Here is a 20,009-nt window from a genome sequence, read left to right on the forward strand (position 1 = left end):
AATGCAACATTTTTGCATTCGAATGTGGATTTTTATTTTAAATTCAACGAATATTTAAAAATCACTTTTTTCTTTTGACAGCCCTAGTCGATAGTGTAGCGATGACTAAAGCACAGCTCACATAGAAGTCAGTTTGTACAAACCAAGCCTCTTTCTATTGGTCAGAGTGGCAAACCCACAGCCAATTTGAGCTAGCAGAGTAAATGGGTTCCTGGATTTGGCCTGCAAAAGTTCACTAAATAGTAGACCGCAGCTTTAGTACCAAGTTCTCACCTGTTTGGAAAGATCGTCGTAGATGATGAGGGCGTGTTTGCCGTTGTCCCTGAAGTACTCGCCCATGGAGCAGCCAGAGTATGGAGCCAGGTACTGCAGGGGAGCGGCGTCAGACGCGGTGGCGGACACCACGATGGTGTACTTCATGGCCTCTGTGTCCGTCAGCCTCTTCACCAGCTGGGCCACGGTGGATCTCTTCTGACCGATGGCCACGTAGATGCAGTACAGCTTCTTTTTCTCTTCAGTGCCATCGTTGAAGCGCTTCTGGTTAATGATGGTGTCGATGGCAATGGCGGTTTTGCTGGAGGAAACAAATTGAAATGGATGACCATGCACAAATGAAGCAAGCATTTAAATTAATCAAGTCACTATCTTACCCAGTCTGTCGGTCTCCAATGATCAGCTCTCTCTGGCCACGGCCAATGGGCACCAGACTGTCCACGGCTTTGATGCCGGTCTGCATGGGCTCCCTCACAGAGATGCGGGGGATGATGCCAGGGGCCTTCAGACCCACACGCCTACGCTGCTTAGAGCCCAGGGGTCCCTTTGGGGGGTAGAAACGGAGACTAATTGGTCAACTTAAGTATGACAACTATTGGATAAAGAAATTAAGAAGAGCTAAAACTATGCAAGTATCCAGTTGGTGGTCAGACCTTGCCATCAATGGGGTTTCCCAGAGCATCCACAACACGGCCGAGCAGCTCCTCTCCGACAGGAACATCCACGATAGCCCCTGTTCTCTTGACAATGTCACCCTCTTTGATCAGCTTGTCGTTACCGAACACCACAACACCAACGTTATCAGGCTCCAAGTTCAGAGACATGCCCTATGGAGAGAAACGATAAAGAGTATTAAATGTAAAAGCCACCAGTTAACCAAAAGCAATACGGTGACAGGATTGCATACTCATTATTAAAACACAGTTCATTTGTAGTAAATATTCGTACAACTATTTAATTAGGCAGACTATATTTAATTTATATTTTATACCATTTTTTTTTATTCCTACTACACAATTTCATACTGAATAAAACAAAAACAAACAAGTTATCTATGCTATACCATTTTATTTAAATAGCATCACATTTTATACTACATTTTACTTCAGTATGTAAAATTTCAACTTATTTTAAATAAACCAACACTTAATTAGAACACCACAAAAGTAATCAAACATAGAACTTACATTAAACTACAAAAATTTTACTAAAGTTATTCATAAATAATTAAAGACTTCAAATTAAAATTGTAAAAAAAACAAAAATTAAAAAAAAACACTTGACTGGTAAGCATATGCACACCAGTTTCTCAAAACACGCATCTGTAACTTAAATAATATACAATCCGAGTCAAAGCCAAAACCTATGTAGATTGTGTGCATTAAGCAGAATATCAATCATCTTGAAGCATCTGGACTCCTTGATGGCTCAGCAATGACCTCTTGACCCCTTGCTAACTCACCTTCAGGCCGGAGGAGAATTCCACCATCTCTTCGGCCTGCACGTTCCTCAGCCCGTAAACACGAGCGATACCGTCACCGATGGACAGCACACGGCCCGTCTCCTCCAGATCAGCACCAGTATCAGCTCCAAGAATCTTCTCCTCCAGAATACTGGACACCTCCGCTGTGCCTGAGAAATAATGCAAAGTGTTTTGAGTGTGCATGACTGAAAATGCAATAATCCAAGAACTTTACAAGAAAAAACTAAACCAACCCAAATGCAAAAGGAAAAGTATTATTTAAGAACCTGTCTTCTGCAGCCATGGTCTGGCAGTGTGCAGGTTCTTTGCTCCAACGCATGCAGCAGCAACATTCTTGGAAACCTGCAATTGCAAATATATTGGCTAGAATTCCACAATGATAATGTTTGTGATTAACATACACCTTAAGATCCAGCCATAAAAATTCAAGCTTGTTGCATGTGAGCCCTTGACCTTCATGTGTGATCAACAACCACGTCAACCCCATTATTTCCTTCAAATAAGATTTTAAAAGCAGACCAACTACAAATACTAAAAGTGTGGTTGTTTAACTTCTCATTTGCAATGAATCATTGTCTGATTGCCTTTAGTTATCAAAATGCGGCACAAAGCCTTTCGTCATCCAAACGTCCGCATAAATTAAGATTAAACTACCGTGCAACAAAAAAAAGTGATAGATTATGGACGCGCTAAAACATTAAACACTAAAACGACACCAAGTTAATGACAGCTGACATGTCATACGCCCAGGCAGCATTTCCTGACCTTCAATTGGGAAAGTCATTCATTGATCACAACCTTGCTAAACATGCAATCGTACGCTTTTCTAATTTAAATACAAATTCAAAACACGTAGATTCTGTTCCCTTAAACTACACATAGCTGTAGCTGAAAACGAAAATCAAATAAAGCTAAATGAAACGCAGCATACGCAGGCCCTTCAGAATGCAAGATGGCGCCGCGCACCCTCACGCCATTTACAAGCGCTGACATTCACCGGCTCCGCGTTCGTTAAAACACCACAAAATGAGACTTACGAATCCGGCCCGTCTGGGCAGGGTGCGGGCCAGAGCCGCCGCGACGCGAACGGAGAGCATGTTTACGGATAGTTTGTGTAGCGGGAGCTCGAGCTTGTGTCCTCCTGCAGCGGCCGGCTGGAGCGCGAGGAGCTGAGTGAGGGAAATGGAGGTCGCGAGCGCAGCTCATATATGAAAGGTCAGCGACTGACCCGGATGTAGTTCGACGACATGACGACGAGACTTTTTTTGTTCACGTAAATTCTAAAGTATTATAAAGTCAAGGTTATGTCCATTACACGGCGTTTGTATTGATTACTATATATATATACAAAATAGGAACAAAAGCGCATATTTTATGACTGATTACTTCTTTTCAGAAAGTAAAAGAATTCTGACCAACATTAATTCTTTTAGAAATATATTTGTAAATAGGCATTTTATTACCATTTTTATTATTTATACATTTATTATTATTATTATTATATTTTTATGCATTTACAATATATATTCTAGTAATTTAAAGCTATAAAAGTTACTACATTTCTTTATTTTAATTTATTCGCTGTATGAATAATTATTCGTTTTATATATATATATATATACACATATATATACACACTACCGTTCAAAAGTTTGGGATCAGTAAGATTATTAATATTTTTTACAGAAGTTTCTTGTGCTTATCAAGGCTGTATTTATTTGATCAAAAATACAGAAAAAAAAATGTTATTTTGTGAAATATTATTGCAATTTAAAATAACAGTTTCTGTTTTAATATACTTTAAAATATAATTTATTCCTGTGATGCAAGGCTGTATTTTCAGCATCATTACTCCAGTCTTCAGAGTCACATGATCTTCAGAAATCATTCTAATATGCTGATTTATTATCAGTGCTGGAATCTGTTGTGCTGCTTCATGTTTTTGGAACCTGTGATACTTTTTTTCAGGATTCTTTTATGAATATAAAATAAAAAAAACAGCATTTATTCAAAATGGAAATCTTGTGTTACAATATACACTACTGTTCAAAAGTTTGGGGTCAGTAAATTTTTTTCTTTCTTTTTTTGAAAGTAATGAATACTTTTATTCAGCAAGGATGTGTTAAATGGATAAAAAGTGATAGTAAAGACTCATATTGTTAGAAAACACAACTGTTTCCAGCACTGATAATAAATCAGCATATCAGAATGATTTCTGAAGGATCATGTGACACTGAAGACTGGAGTAATGATGCTGAAAATTCAGCTTTGATCACAGGAATAAATTACATTTTAAAGTATATTAAAACAGAAAACCAATATTAGAAATTGAAATAATAACTCACAATTTAAAAAAAAATTCTGTATTATTGATCAAATAAATACAGCCTTGATGAGCACAAGAGACTCCATAAAAAACATTAAAAATCGTACTGATCCCAAACTTTTGAATGGCAGTATATATGTATATATATGGCTGAATTATATTCCCATAGTGGTAAAGTTTTTGTGATTCCAATAAATTGTTATTTATCCTTTAAAAACATGCTCAGCTTAAATTATTGTTTAAAAGAGAATACTGTACGGTGAAAATGTATATATATTAACAATTATTAATGCATTGTTTATTTTTCCTCTTGAAATTCCCTTGAAATGTTTTGTATGTTGTAATTGGGCGGTGCTTCTGCATCCCAGAATCTCATTGGTCGATTTGTCATTTGGGCAGCCAATGAATAATGCGCTTTTAGACCCCGGAAATAGAAGAACAAATTCAGTGGCGGGACGTTTAGTTGTTGCGTTCGGAACTTTGTCAAGTAAATTTGATCGGATGTGACACAGAGTTAGTGGAAAAATGTGCGAGAAAAGCAAAATCGTGAGTTAATGTCTTTGTAGAATACATTAGCGTTATATACACTAAGTTAATAAAGTACGGAATACGATGTAAATCGCTTCAAACGCGTAAACGTTCACTGCAGTTCCGTTGTTTGTTTATCTGTACTAAATACACTTACTAGTCTAATTATACTAGATTCATTGCATACACAATTTTAATTAACGTGTGTTTGTTATTTTACGTCTTATACATCACGCCCTTATATGGTAGATGTGAACAAAACAGAAAGAACAAAATACCTTGGCACTATTATGTTTTTGAACATGTCCTATAGCAATACCATGGTATTCTTTATAGTTTGGGAAAAAATGGCAATGCATATGGCAGTCATTCAGAATCATATCAACGTACTATGATGTTCTGACACAAACAACTTGGTTTTATTCCAGTAAATATTGATTCTTGAATCTCAAAACACTTGCATGTAGCATTTACAGTGCATCTGCATATACTGTGTAATTGCAGGTGAGCCAGTGGCTCAAGAAGGTGTTCGGGCAGCAACCGGTGCCGGAGTTTGAAGTGAACACGCGCACAGTGGAGATTCTGTACGAGCTGGCGGAGAGCAGTGAGATGAGATGCAGAGAGGCAGAGATGCTCATCGAGGACCACAAGCAGAAAACAGAAGAGTACAGCAGCGATGGTGAGACTCTGAGACAGTCACTTTGGAAGAAGTAGTCTGACAAATGCATAACGATTCTGTAAGTGCACAGTTTTTTATTGTGGAATAAATTAATTTGTTGTTTGTGGTCCTTGACAGGAGCTCATCTCCAAGAAGTGCTTCTCCAGGCAGTGGGACTTCAGGCGGGAGGACTTTCCAAACCCACAGTGGACCTGCTGTCAGTGCTGGAGGAAACTGCTGAAGTGCTCAAACTCAGAGACACATCACTTGGGAGGTGAAATAATGCTCAGACATAAACACATCATATACAGCACGAGATGATTTAGGCATGTTCCTGAGTCGAGATGCATTGTGGTTCTGGAACCTAATCTTAAAGGAACACGCCACTATTTTTGAAAATAGGCTCATTTTCCAACTCCCCTACAGTTAAACCAGGGGTGCCCAAACTCGGTCCTGGAGGGCCGGTGTCCTGCAGAGTTTAGCTCCAACTTGCCTCAAGCGTGCTGGGGACTATTTTCAGGCGCTGCACTATTTATTTTCAAAAATAGTGGAGTGTTCCTTTAACCCTGAAATCGGATCGGTTCATTTTTAAACTAAGTCTGACATTTGCATTGTGATTTTTGTGGCTGATTTCACACTCTTGGCTGTCCAGCTACATGCCTGCAATCAATAAACTGACCAATGACGTGCTGGAGGCAGAGAAAACTGACCGGAGGTTGCAGCGGGAACTTTCTGCTGTTAGGAAGAAAATGACTGCAACGGTTGTTCTTCGGAAGAAACTTGAGGAGTAAGAAAACACAAGAGATCATTTATGCATTTCACATTGCTGTTATTGTGTTATTAACTGTATAAATGTTCTTACCTGTCATGATTATTCACCTTACCTGTCATTTATTCTGCTTTCTTAAGTCCTCTTTCTACTGCACAACTGTATCTAAAACAGGGGGTTTCAGTCTTTTAGATGCCTGGAACCCCCAAATATGATTATTTTCATGTGAGGGCCCCTCATACTAAAATTTAAAAAACTCCCATTTTTTATAAATTCCAAATTTATAGTCTGAAAAAATAATATTATAAATATGTCTGAAATATTATTTGGAAAATATTTAGTTTCTATTAAGTTACATTATTATATATTTTTTCCTACACACTATAGTACTGTACTAAAACTGTTAGGTGTATTATTAAATTTTTTAATCTAATTTCATTTATTTGTTTTAATCACATTTTTATGTATATTATTCTAATTGAATCTATTTAATAATTTTTACATGTATTTATTAATTTATTTAATTTAAATCTAAAACTTGCATTTGTTTTCCAGTGATCTGTTGAAGATCACACATATACAGCAGGTGGAAGCAGCTACAGCGGAGGAGAGGCTTCTGAACATGGACTTCATGAAGAATAAATCCAGAGATCTCACTTGCAGGAATAAGATTGCACAGGTGCGTGTCACCATTTTCATCCAGTTGTCAAATTATAGTTTAATATCTTTCATGCAGCCTTCTACAAACAGAATCTGTGTGTCTGTGATAGGAAAAGCTGGATTCACGGCAGATGGAGGATTCTCTTACCCATCAGGCCACCCTGCAGTTATCAGAGGTAAACCGCTTGACCAGATTACAGATTGATGCCATATTCATGCAACGTCGTAATTACTGAAATGAAATGTAATAATGCCAAAAATTCTGTGATCAACTGTGTTGATTTTGCAGGCTAATTACATTCATTTAGACATTAATCAACCTATATATATTTCATAAATATCTTTTGTGCACACCTCCTATTGGAATTAAAGGTTTTAATATGTTCATAAAGGAATATGCACTGTAACAGAACTGCACTTAAAAAAAGTGACGTGACATGTGGCCAAGTATGGTGACCCATACTAGGAATTAGTGCTCTGCATTTAACCCATTCAAAGTGCACACACACAGCGTGAACACACACCCGGAGCAGTGGGCAGCCATTTATGCTGCGGTGCCCGGGGAGCAGTTGGGGGTTCGGTGCCTTGCTCAAGGGCACCTCAGTCGTGGTATTGAAGGTGGAAGAGAGCGCTGTACATTCACTCCCCCCACCTACAATCCCTGCCGGTACGAGACTCGAACCCACAACCTTTAGGTTACGAGTCCGACTCTCTAACCATTAGGCCACGACTTCCCACAGGCTTACAGGCTGGTATGAAATTGAATTGCATCTTTTCTCTCATCTTTTATTCTATACTTAGAAAATCGCAGCTCTAAAAGAGGAAACACTACCTTTGAAGAAGAAACTAGAGCCGTATAGTGACTTGAGCCCTGTAAGTACAACTTGCATGAAGATTTTGACAGAATGACAGAATTGTTTTTTTGAACATGGAAACCATCTTGTGAGTTTTGCATAGGAAAGCACCGCTTGGTTTTGTTGTTTGATGCGTGGGTTGGTTAATAAATAATTATTTTGTCATAGCACATTGCACAGTATGAAGGACACATTATTCAATAAAATAATCACATCCACGTCTAAATAAATAATTGCTAATTGTTTTAAAATTCTATCATTGTTCTTTTAACCCTTTTTCTCAGTTTATCATCACTATTATATACTGTAGGTTACAGGTTATTATATATAATTTAAACTAAATTACTTTGAAATAATTGTAATTTAGATTGACTTAATGTACTTAAATAACTAATACTAAAACAAAAATAAGAATTAAATTTAATAAAAACTACATAGACATAAAAAAAACTGTCATAAACACCCAACAGAATTACTAAAGCTTTAAGTAAAATGAAAATGGAAAGTATAAACTGAAAAACTGATTCAAAATATTAATAAAAACTATAATAGTATGTCAATAATACTAAAATAACACTGGTTTTCATTACGGTTGTACTTTTTTTTTTTTTTCCAGAGTCCAGCACTTGCACGGGTGAAAATCGAGGAAGCCAAACGAGAGCTGGTAATTTTCTTTTTTAATTTAGTTTTATTTTGGCATTTATTATTATTATTATTATTAAATATTATTTATCTTTGTTGGATATAGTTTTGTGAAACGTTTTCTTTTTCCCCAAGGCTGCCCTGGATGCCCAGCTGGAGCAGAAAGTGGACTTCATGAACACTTTATCTCGATAATTAACAAAAAATATATTTAGAAAACAAAGAATAAAATAAAAGCGTGTTGATAATTGTAATAGACATGACTTCTAAGTTGTGCTGTGCTGTTTGTAATAAACGCAATTCCTCTCCGAATCTCACGGTGGCGCCTTTTGTTTTTCCCGACTCCGCCGCAGCGGAAATGACGACTACACATTTGTTCCAGCGACGGCTAGTGGGGACATTTTAAATTAGCAAACTGTGCTAAAGCGGTCGGAAAGTCGAGAACACATAACAGTTATTCCATAAAATTTCAGTGAACTCCATATCTTCCTCATGAATATGGTGCTGCGAGCCTGAGATGTTCCAAAGAACACACACATGAGGACAGATTTGAACCAGGTAACGTTAAGCTGCTGGCGACGGCTATCGAGCGCGCTCTTATCACTGCGCCCTTCCATTTTGAGCCTCTACTGCAGTTTTGACCCAAACCTACTTTCACTTTAATTAATGCACGCCTTTATACATGCATAAATGCGGGTTATATCCACGCGACGTGCAGACGTACCGGTTAAAGTGCAGCAGTTGTGCAGCTTCCAGACTGAAAGTGTTACAGCAACAGTGTGTCGCAGGATGAGTGTTTGTGCTGCAGTGTCTGTATTAGCATAATGCAACATTTATTTCGCTTGTTTTACTTTTTCCCCCCCATTTCTGTAATTATTTAAGAGCCGTATTCCGTTCCTTCCTTTCACGGCTGCATTGATGCATTTGAGTTGCGTTGAATCGCATGCACGCACTATGATTTATAAACTGATTCTGGGATTTTGAGGAAGTATGCATTGATGTTTATTAATGGCAAATAAGAGCGTGTAAAGCTAGGGGCTGCTGCATGCGTCATATTAACAGCGACTCGCTCGGTCTTCATACATGATGGATGCATTGATGCCTGTCTGAGAGCGCTTCGTGTTTCAGGGTTCCTGCGCGAGGAACTAGTCAGTCATGCTATGGAAACTCGTATAAAAATTACCATGGTAACCACAATTTTCGCCAAAATACCGTCGCTGCTGCGGTTTTGTTGCTGTAATTGCTGTCGGAATGATTGTGGGATCTCCTTTAAAACGTGTAAGAAGCTTTCGGAATCTATATTTTAACTTTTTGAATTCAAAGCTGACATGGTATCTAAAATCATTATGCTACAGTTTGTTAACATTGTCCTATACAGAAATCTGATCTGTGGCAGTCAGTCTGTGCGTGTTTGCCTTATAATAATACATGTTATATTTGGTTTTTGGTAGTAAGAAATGTAAAATGAATGGGGGAATCGCAGGATGAGTGTTTGTGCTGCAGTGTCTGTATTAGCATAGTGCAACATTTATTTCGCTTGTTTTACTTTCCCCCCCCCCATTTCTGTAATTATTTAAGAGCCGTATTCCGTTCCTTTCTTTCACGGCTGCATTGATGCATTTGAGTTGCGTTGAATCGCATGCCCGCACTTTGATTTATAAACTGATTCTGGGATTTTGAGGAAGTATGCATTGATGTTTATTAATGGCAAATAAGAGCGTGTAAAGCTAGGGGCTGCTGCATGCGTCATATTAACAGCGACTCGCTCGATCTTCATACATGATGGATGCATTGATGCCTGTCTGAGAGCGCTTCGTGTTTCAGGGTTCCTGCGCGAGGAACTAGTCAGTCATGCTATGGAAACTCGTATAAAAATTACCATGGTAACCACAATTTTCGCCAAAATACCGTCGCTGCTGCGGTTTTGTTGCTGTAATTGCTGTCGGAATGATTGTGGGATCTCCTTTAAAACGTGTAAGAAGCTTTCGGAATCTATATTTTAACTTTTTGAATTCAAAGCTGACATGGTATCTAAAATCATTATGCTACAGTTTGTTAACATTGTCCTATACAGAAATCTGATCTGTGGCAGTCAGTCTGTGCGTGTTTGCCTTATAATAATACATGTTATATTTGGTTTTTGGTAGTAAGAAATGTAAAATGAATGGGGGAAGGGACATTTTCAAAATGTAACGTTCAAAATATTAATACAAGTTCTTCTTATTTGTTTGTTTGTTTCTTGTTGTACTGTTAATTAGAAAAATAGATTATTAAAGCAATAAGCCCCGTGAAGCCGTGGTTTACAGTGAATTTATAACAGCTAAGGGGCGTTGTTAGGCACGACGCGAAGCGGAGTTATAAATTCACTGTAAACCACGGCTTCACAGGGCTTATTGCTTTTATAAAACGGTTATTCCATATATGTAGTAAGGTCTCACAGAATAAAACAGAGCAAATAAAGTGTAATGATATTAATAAAAACAGTATTCTTCCACCAAACAATGTAGTTCCTCAGAATCAGTTGTGGTTCCAACAAAGTGCTTGCCGAGCAACACACAGAAGTAAACAAAGGTGTATGTTTATAGTGTAATTTACAACAGCTTCGAACGCAGCTCAACCAATCAGAATCAAGGACAGGAACTATTGGTTTTATATATATATATATTATACATACATACAGTGCCGTTCAAAAGTTTGGAATCAGTAGGATTTTTAATGTTTTAAGGAAGATTCTTTTGATCATTAAGACTGCATTCATTTAATCAAAAACTGAAAAAAAGACTAATTTTGTGAAATATTATTTAAAATAAGTTTTTTTTTTTTTCATTTTAATATACTTTAAAATATATTATTTCTGTGATCAAAGCTGAATTTTCAGCACCATTACTCCAGTCTTCAGTGTTACATGATCCTTTGTTAAATGGATAAGTGATAGTAAATACATTGTTAGATTGTTAGCTATTTTGAATAAATGCTGTTCTTTTTAACTTTTTATTCAAAGAATCACAACAGTTTCAGCACCGATAATAAATCAGCATCAGTAGAATGATTTCTGAAGGATCATGTGTCACTGAAGACTGGAGTAATTACTGATACCACATTTTTGAATGGCAGTGTATAATCAACAGTGTCAAATTCCACATTTTTTATGCCATTATTTTATGTGTACATATGTATTTCAAGTATTGAGCATCAGATTTCTGTTTTTTGATGTTAATTGTAAAACAGGGTCATGAGTTACAATAGTAAAGTTTTGATTTTGCTTGTCTGGAGAGGAGAATTTAAAGATCTGTAGTGTTTTGTTTCACAGATTATGGAAAACTTATGAGAGAAATTTAAAATTGTGATTTTTCCATGCTGTAAAAGTCAATAAATTAATCAAATAAAGTCATGAATATTTATATAGTCAGTATAAACTCTTTTATATATATTTTTGGTTTGAATTTATGAAGTTATGAATATTTTTATAGTCGGTATGAACTTTTCTAGTTATGCTTACATTGAAATATTGTGATCTAAGATTTAAATATATTGCATATATGTTGCTGTTTGTGAGATCAGTCTCTATTAAATGGTTTTTAATATAGCAAACCCTATTTGTAAGTTTTAATGCATTGTGACCGAGGCCTCTTCAAACACTTGATCGCAGCAAAAATTTGTTTATGGACAAAGTTTTGAAAGCATTTCAAGGCCAGGCTGTTGTGAAATGCAGCATTGTGCATTGGAGTCTGATGACATGTAGAAAGTTTGATAAGAGCTTCACTGGTGCGTGATAGTTCAGCGTTCTGGCTGGTTGCCCGAAGCCACTGTATCCCAGCGGTGGTCGATGAATGAGAAACCGAACTAACCATATAAACATTAGACATTTGTCACCAATAGGGCTGGACTGGGCCATATGGCAAAAAAATTAAAATCTCGATTTTTTTTTTTTCAGATCGTTTGACCAATTCTTGATTTTTAAATTTTTTTTTTTTTAACTCCTCAACTTTAAAAAATTTAACTACAACATGATTCAAGTAACTTGCTTTATTAACCCTCTAGTTAAAGGTGGGGTAAGTGATTTCTGGTAGCCAATGTTGCGTTTGACCAATTCTTGATTTTTAAATTTTTTTTTTTTTTAACTCCTCAACTTTAAAAAATGTAACTACAACATCATTCAAGTAACTTGCTTTATTAACCCTCTAGTTAAAGGTGGGGTAAGTGATTTCTGGTAGCCAATGTTGACATTTGAAATCACCACAACAACTACAACTACATCTTGTACAAACTTGTTTTATACATATTATATGTTCAGAAATAATACGAGGAAAATGCTTTTTTAAAAATCTCAGAAGTCAAGGTAATTCAAAAGGTATAACACCAGGGGGGTATTCCAGAAAGCAGGTTATGTGACATACCCGGGTATGTTTAAGGGTAAGCAAGCGGATGAACTCAGCTTTCGGTTCCAAAAACGGAGGTTAATTTCAGGGTATGTAAGTAGCCATAGCAACTTGCTCTCTGAAGATAACCTGCTCCAGAGTAGGTTCTGTTTCAGGGTTAGTTCACTTCAGAGCTATCAGCGCATGCGTGACCTACTGACAAGACTTCAGTGGGCGTGACAGATTGCGCACAATATTATATATTATTACAATATAGTTATATATATATATATACAGTGGGTACGGAAAGTATTCAGACCCCCTTAAATTTTTCACTCTTTGTTATATTGCAGCCATTTGCTAAAATCATTTAAGTTAATTTTTTTTCCTCATTAATGTAGAGAGAGAGAGAGAGAGATATAGAGATATAGTTGTATGATATGTTAATTATAAAGCACTAATATAGGCCTAAGTAATAAATAAGGTAATATATTATTCTAATATGGTTATTTATTTAATTGGCATATATAATAGTTGTCTGTATAAATTATAAAACACTATTATGACGAGGTAATGTTTAATTTATTATATATTTATTACATTTTATATTATCATCTCACACATCATGGATCGGCATTTTCTATCATTTATTTCTATAATAAAAATACATATCTGATATGACTTATTATATTATTAGCATCAAACAAACAATATAATTCTTATTCTGAAGAATTCAAGATTAAATGGAAAAAAAGAAAAATGATTGCACAACCACCAGTTAGGTGGCGATATGGACCAAGTATGCAAATGGCCTTTGAACAGAAGAAGAAAGAAGTAGTATGGCTCGCCTTTTCTTAGCGTCCGTTTCCATAGTGACTCGTCGATTCATCGCTCTGTTGAGAATGTCTTGCATGTTAACCAGGAACATACTCTGTGTTGAATGAACTTACTCCCTGGAACCAACATACCTCGAGTAAGCAGGTTTTGGGATAATCAACCGAAAGTTCAGGGTTTTTTTTTCTGGAATACACCCCAGTAGATTATTATTTACTATAAATGTTCTGTAAAAACAATGAACAGCAGCTTTCAGCCTGTTGCCATGATGCAAACATGAAATATCAGACATACAGTAGTAGTTCTTCACAGGTTTTTTATTCAATTGTGCTGCTTTTCCATTCCATTTTTTCTATGTAAACATGAATGCGTTTGACTGTTGTGCTCGCATCTCTTGTAGCATCTCATGCATGAAACAGCATTATAAAAACACGGCGCTCAAGTTAAAAGAAGTTCAACTCCCATCTTCTTGCATGTTTTTCCTATTCCACTGCCTGCATCGCATCTTTGTCAACACAAAAGCGCATTGTGTGATATTTGCGTGACATTGCGTCACACGTGAGCGGTTAATCTCGTGCGCCGACATGCGGTTGGATTGTTCTTTTCTCTTTACTGCTATCATTGGCATATTGTCAAAGTGTCTAACTCTCGATTTCTAAAAAAATAAAATAGTGGCAAAACATTAAATTTGAATTAATCGATAAAATCTGAAAAATCTCCCTAGTCAGCCGTTATATTGACACACAATTCCTGTTTTCCAGGTCAACTGCCCCTGTTTATCGCCAGTCAACTGCCACTTCAGAGACTCCGCCCCTGGCCCCGCCCTCCAGAGATGACTGATGCCCAGAAGGCCAACGAGCTCCCTGAATGCCCCACAGAGGGCGGGGCCACAACAGAGGAGCTGGACATGCCCCTGAGACAAGAGACCACGCCCACCAGCTCACCATCATGCGAGGAGCCAATCAGCTCGCAGAGTCCTGACAAACAGCCCGCCCCCGGCCTGCTCTCCATGCCATGCTTACTAAAGGAGCTTCATAGAGACTCCGCCCCTGGGCAGCCGCATGAAACGGACCCGCCTCCGGCTGTCGCCCAATCCTGCGCACAGGAAGACAGCGACTCCTCGGTCTGCCTGCGGTCGCCTTCCTCCTCCGGTCACCTGGGAGACTCCGACACGCTTTCATCGGCGGAGGAAGCGCCGGCGCCCGTTCAGACGGCCGGCAGGAAGTCGCGGCGTTCGCATTCTGAGAGCGACACATCCTCCGTGGCAATGGTGGCCAAGAAGAACCGCTGCCAGGAGAAGCAGGTGAACGGGCGCGTGCGCGTCAGAGGCCCGCGCAGCCAGCAGCAGAAGCAGCGCATGCGACAGCTGCGGCAGAAACGCGAGGCAGCGGCGAGACGCAAACCCGACGTGCTCCAGGACAGCAGCACCAGCGACAGCGACATCACAGCCCACTCGTCCTCATCCTCGCCACTAACGGCCTCGTCCGACAATGAGGGAGAGACAATCAACTCTCACGCACCAGGTAACTGAACACACACACACACACAGCATTTTGTCTAGGCTACCATGTGTGGACACGCATACATCACAAACATATCCTGAACAAATCGATTCGCTGATGCATCACGGTTCTTTCTCAGATGATTCTGGATTGATTGTTTATGTAACGACCAATATGACTTGTTATTAAGTTTCTGACAACCAGTGGAACCAATTTTTAATTGTTTTATTTTTGCAATTTGACAATAATAACTAAATCGTTAGATTACAGCAATATATATATATATATATATATTTTCAATATTATCTTTAAATATGCATTTGATAATAATATTAAATGTTAATGACAATAATACATTACTTATCTGACCATCTCACTTTTAATTTCTGTTAAGAAAATAACATTGCCAGTAAATAAACAATACATTTATCTATCTATTGATGTTATATTGCTATTAATAATAATAATAATTATTATTATTGTTGATGTTATTATTTTTAATACATTTCCTAAAACATTTTTTATTATTATTTTAAATTTTTTCATTGTGTAATTATTTTTATTAATAATATATTTTATTAATGTTAATTACAGTAAATAATTGCTTATCTGACTGGGAAAAAAACTTATATGGTGCCAGTAAAATCACAGCAATAAATGTATATTTATTTTTATTATTATTTTTAATGTATTATTATTATTTCAATAATTAATTACTTATCTGACCATCTCACTGAATGACTTACAAAATAATAATAAAAATAACGATATGGTGCCATTAATCGGTACACATTGTTTTTAACTGGTTAAGAAAAGGTGTGGGACAAAATTCTATATAATTTTATATATATATAATGATGCCAGCAAAATTAAAGTAATTTATTTTAATTTTTAATTATTTTTAATTGATCATTGTGTAATTAATTTTATTAATATATTATTATTAATGTTAATTACATTATTGGTGCCAGTAAAATCACAGCAATAAATTTATATTTATTTTTATTATTATTTTTAATGTATTATTATTATTTCAATAAATAATTACTTATCTGACCATCTCACTGAATGACTTACAAAATAATAATAAAAATAACGATATGGTGCCATTAATCGGTACACATTGTTTTTAACTGGTTAAGAAAAGGTGTGGGACAAAATTCTATATAATTTTATATATATATAATGATGCCAGCAAAATTAAAGTAATTTATTTTAATTTTTAATTATTTTTAATTGATCATTGTGTAATTAATTTTATTAATATATTATTATTAATGTTAATTACATTATTTAGGATTATACTGACTTATTTTTATTTCTGTTTTTGGATGAGAGCAGGCGTACTATAGTATAAAGTAGTATAAAATCTCACTAAAACCCTTTGCTGTTGCTGGAAAAATTGAGATGCATCGAGAATCGTTTTGGAATCAGATTGTGACTCTAAATCGAAACAATCTTGAGGTGCGTGAAGATACCCACCTCTAGTCTTGAAACAAACCAACACCTGCAGTGAAGCCATTTTGACGTTTCATTTCTCTCATGCATTGTTTGGTGCATGTTTCCTGAATGACGGTTGAATAAACACACTCCTAGATCAGGCAACTCACACACCAGTCCTGTCACAACATGAGGGATCTCCTGCAGCGCTCAGGTGGGTTTTTATGTGCATGCATGTTGAATGACCTCATATGCAAAGCGGCAGGTGAGGAATGTTTTTTCGCTCTCAGAATACAACAGCGTTCTGACCTCACACTGACCTCAGTCTTTAGTGACCACTAACTCTGGATAGTCTTTAAAAGCTTTCAAATCCAAGGTCAAGTCAAGTATAACAAAATACACACAGCAGCTAATTTGGGTAACGTTTTTGTACATTTAGTAGTCTAAAGCTGTTGCTTTTCTGCCGTCAAATGTGCAAGCAATAGATATTCTCTAAAATAGCAATTAAACACAATGACATTATAATCAAGTATATTTATGATCAACAATGAATGCTGATGCACAAAATGAATTTCATTGTAATGAATGCAGTGCAAAGTTCCTTTGATTGGAGGTCATTATACCAGGTATTTAATGAAAGATTTGCAATAGAATATCACAAGATTTTCTTCATTCTGTCTTGTCTTTCAGTTGCCTCAGTATCTGTTGTCTTTTTGTCCTATATCTGTGACTTGTGTGTGTAATGTGTCTGCAGTTTTTTGTTAATTTATTCTTCTACATGTACTTGTTAGTTAGGATATGCATCATGTCCTTGTGGGGCCACCAGGGGCCGTTTTTGGGGCCACATTGTTGGCATGGCAGGAGTTGAATTTCAGTATATGTGATCATTTGTGGAGCATATCATAACTTTATATTGTAAATTATATTAGTTGTGCAGAATATTCATATAGTTTTAAGGCCTGTTTGGTAGTTCCAGTTTTGTTCAGTCTTAGCTTCTTTTTTTTTTTTTTTTTTAAAGCAGATGCTTTTGCAGCAGTGTTATTTTAGTATTATTACTAATATATAGTACTGTAGTATTTATTAATATTTTGGATTAACTTTTATTTTTAATATTTGCCTTTTTATTTTAATTTAATTTATTTTTAATTTTTGCATATTTCTGTTTTCATTTAAATTTTGAATTGGCTTGTATTTTTGTTTAATTTTTTATTTTAGTTTTAGTAATTTTATGTGCTTTTGTCATTATTAATTTTTATTTCTGTATAGCTTTAATTTCAGTTTTACGTTTAGTATTGTTAGTAATTTTATCTTCAACATTTTTTCAGTTAATTGTCAAGGCAGCATTTCCAAGTTACTTAAGTTTTTCATCTAATATTTCATCTAATAAGTATTATTTATGTATGATATTTTATTTCAGCTTTATTTTAGTTAACAAAATCCGTTTTTTAATAGTTTTAGATAGCAATAACAACACAAGCAATGTGTCTAATGTATTTTCCCCTGAAGTTATGCCTCTAAATTCATCCTCGTCTTCTAAGCTCTTCTTTTGAGCACATTCACCACCTTTAAAAATTGCTAGCGCTTGTAAAATCATCTTCCTAACATTCCTGTTATTATGCATATTATGCAAACCTAATCAAAGACCTCACGAATTATCCTGTTAATTAGCCTTTTTATTCATTGATTATCTCTCAGGATGGCATTTATTGTTCAGAAATTCATCTGCTCTCTGATATGTCTCTGAACAAGCATAATGATGCAGTAGTAGTTGACTAGTTTTTCAGGCAGGTTCATTTCAACAGTTGTTACACATCTGTCTTTATTTCTTCACATGTAATATTCTGAGGGTTGGTTGGTGTTAAAGTGGTTAAAAAGCTGGTATCTTCCTCACTGTGTGATCGTTAAGCCATCTTTAGTCATGTGACCATTGGTGAACTGTACCCAGAATGGACTGCGAGAGCTGCATGATTGTCCCCAGCATGCTCGCCGGTGTGCCATAATGATGCAGTAGTAGTTGACTAGTTTTTCAGGCAGGTTCATTTCAAACATCTCTAGTTGTTACACGTCTGTCTTTATTTCTTCACATGTAATATTCTGAGGGTTGGTTGGTGTTAAAGTGGTTAAAAAGCTGGTATCTTCCTCACTGTGTGATCGTTAAGCCATCTTTAGTCATGTGACCATTGGTGAACTGTACCCAGAATGGACTGCGAGAGCTGCATGATTGTCCCCAGCATGCTCGCCGGTGTGCACGCAATAACGCCGCAGCTTTCTGCCTTCCTGTGTGTCTGACGTCTCTCTCTCGGCACTGCCGTCTGTCTTTAAGCTGGCCATCGCCGAGCCGACGCTTCCGGAGCATCAGCGCGTGGGCGGGGCCAACTCAACATGGGCGTGGCCAGCGGAACCCTGGGCGGAGTCTTGGAGGAAGCTCTTACGCGATTTGCCGCGATGCAGAGACAGACCGAGGAGCGCTTTCGTGTGTGGATGGACAGACTGACCCGCCTGCATTCAGACGATGACCTTTCGTCCAGCGAAAATCAAGAGGGGCGGAGCCACGTTAGCTCGTTCCTGCCGTCGTCGGAGTCGCAGGAAACACTGGCGGCCTATCAGATGGCTCGACTCAGCGCCATCACGGTTCCACCGCCTCAGACTGCCGGTGTCAATGGAAGCGCAGAGCCGTCTGAACCGAACGTTTAAAGAACATTGACGCAACACAACTGTGCCGACTCAATTCGACCGCTGAAGTGGAGGCTTAGGACAGTGCACAAACTTTCTCTTTATCTCTTACTAAATTCATCTTCATTCTGGCTTCCACATCTATCTCTTTCTCTCTATTAAAGGATCAGTTTTCCTACAGATGGAACATTTATTCATCCTCATGCCTTTCTGAACCAATTTGGCTTTTTGCATGCAACACAAAATGTGAATTTTTGAGGAGTATTGTGGTAATTTGATGAAAGTGAACAAGAAACTGAGGCTGTCAAGCTCCAGACAGTGTTATTTTAGTATAATTTTTAGTATCATTCTATTCTACTATTATATGATACTATTAAAGTTATGCATTTTTGAATCAGGTTTAAAAAAAAATCTTTTTCATTGTAGTTTTTGTCGCTAAAATAAAAAAGTTTCATTGAATTATAAAAATATAAAAGATATTTAATAAAAATATTGAGTTATATGGAAGGCTTTTATGCAGTTTTTTTTCCCCTCCATTTTTGGAGGTTGACAGATGCAGATGCCATTGTAAAAAAGGTATTCTAAAATTCAGATTTGGCGTTCAGTGGAAATAATTTAATATGGGTTTGGAACAACATGAGGATGAATAAATAAAGAATTAATTTCTTAAACCATTTCTTTAACTTCATGTGTCTTTCTTCTATTAACATTTTGTGTTGTTTTATATTGGCATCTCAGGGCCGCCCTCCACACTCAGTGCCTTTGCGATCCCATTTCTTTGGGAGGGAGGAAAGTGAACAAGAAACTGAGGCTGTCAAGCTCCAGACAGTGAGTGTTATTTATAATTTTTAGTATCATTCTATTCTACTATTATATGATACTATTAAAGTTATGCATTTTTGAATCAGGTTTAAAAAAAAATCTTTTTCATTGTAGTTTTTGTCATTTTTAGTAGTTTTGTTTTTATATATGTATATATAATTTTAGAATTGATGGATATATATATATA

At 36.7% G+C, this 20,009-nt stretch overlaps 3 protein-coding genes across 5 annotated transcripts in view; 2 read left to right on the top strand and 1 right to left on the bottom strand.

The window, feature by feature from the left end:
- LOC107737161 (ATP synthase subunit alpha, mitochondrial-like) overlaps positions 1-2,949 on the bottom strand; it is a 9,028-nt gene extending 6,079 nt beyond the window's left edge. Inside the window, exons 1-6 of the mRNA XM_016548599.1 lie at positions 2,794-2,949; positions 2,023-2,098; positions 1,736-1,905; positions 927-1,100; positions 651-817; positions 274-574 (exon numbers count right to left, since the gene is read on the bottom strand). Of these exons, the coding sequence (XP_016404085.1) occupies positions 274-574; positions 651-817; positions 927-1,100; positions 1,736-1,905; positions 2,023-2,098; positions 2,794-2,853 (948 nt within the window). The 5' untranslated portion in view covers positions 2,854-2,949. The remainder of the gene's footprint in view (positions 1-273; positions 575-650; positions 818-926; positions 1,101-1,735; positions 1,906-2,022; positions 2,099-2,793) is intronic.
- Positions 2,950-4,493: 1,544 nt separating this feature from the next.
- Positions 4,494-8,513, top strand: haus1 (HAUS augmin-like complex, subunit 1). The gene is made up of 10 exons (XM_016548604.1): positions 4,494-4,555; positions 4,587-4,628; positions 5,115-5,289; positions 5,407-5,542; positions 5,921-6,055; positions 6,593-6,716; positions 6,808-6,873; positions 7,499-7,570; positions 8,168-8,215; positions 8,329-8,513. Exons 2-10 carry the CDS (start codon positions 4,608-4,610, stop codon positions 8,386-8,388), a joined length of 837 nt encoding a protein of 278 aa, XP_016404090.1. The 5' UTR covers positions 4,494-4,555; positions 4,587-4,607; the 3' UTR covers positions 8,389-8,513.
- Positions 8,514-8,548: 35 nt separating this feature from the next.
- The window catches only part of LOC107737162 (uncharacterized protein C18orf25-like), a 16,818-nt gene continuing 5,357 nt past the window's right edge, over positions 8,549-20,009 (top strand). The window contains exons 1-3 of one of the 3 annotated variants that reach the window (XM_016548600.1): positions 8,549-8,751; positions 14,147-14,908; positions 18,651-19,313. In XM_016548600.1, the coding sequence (XP_016404086.1) occupies positions 14,218-14,908; positions 18,651-19,021 (1,062 nt within the window). In that variant the 5' untranslated portion in view covers positions 8,549-8,751; positions 14,147-14,217 and the 3' untranslated portion in view covers positions 19,022-19,313. Of the gene's footprint in view, positions 8,752-14,146; positions 14,909-18,650; positions 19,314-20,009 lie in introns of those variants that run through there. The other 2 variants (XM_016548601.1, XM_016548602.1) reach the window with 2 other exon arrangements.

The sequence above is a fragment of the Sinocyclocheilus rhinocerous genome, unplaced genomic scaffold (genome assembly GCF_001515625.1).
Source record: "Sinocyclocheilus rhinocerous isolate Xijiao unplaced genomic scaffold, SAMN03320098_v1.1 scaffold284, whole genome shotgun sequence".
In the NCBI taxonomy this organism is placed as follows: Eukaryota; Metazoa; Chordata; class Actinopteri; order Cypriniformes; family Cyprinidae; genus Sinocyclocheilus; species Sinocyclocheilus rhinocerous.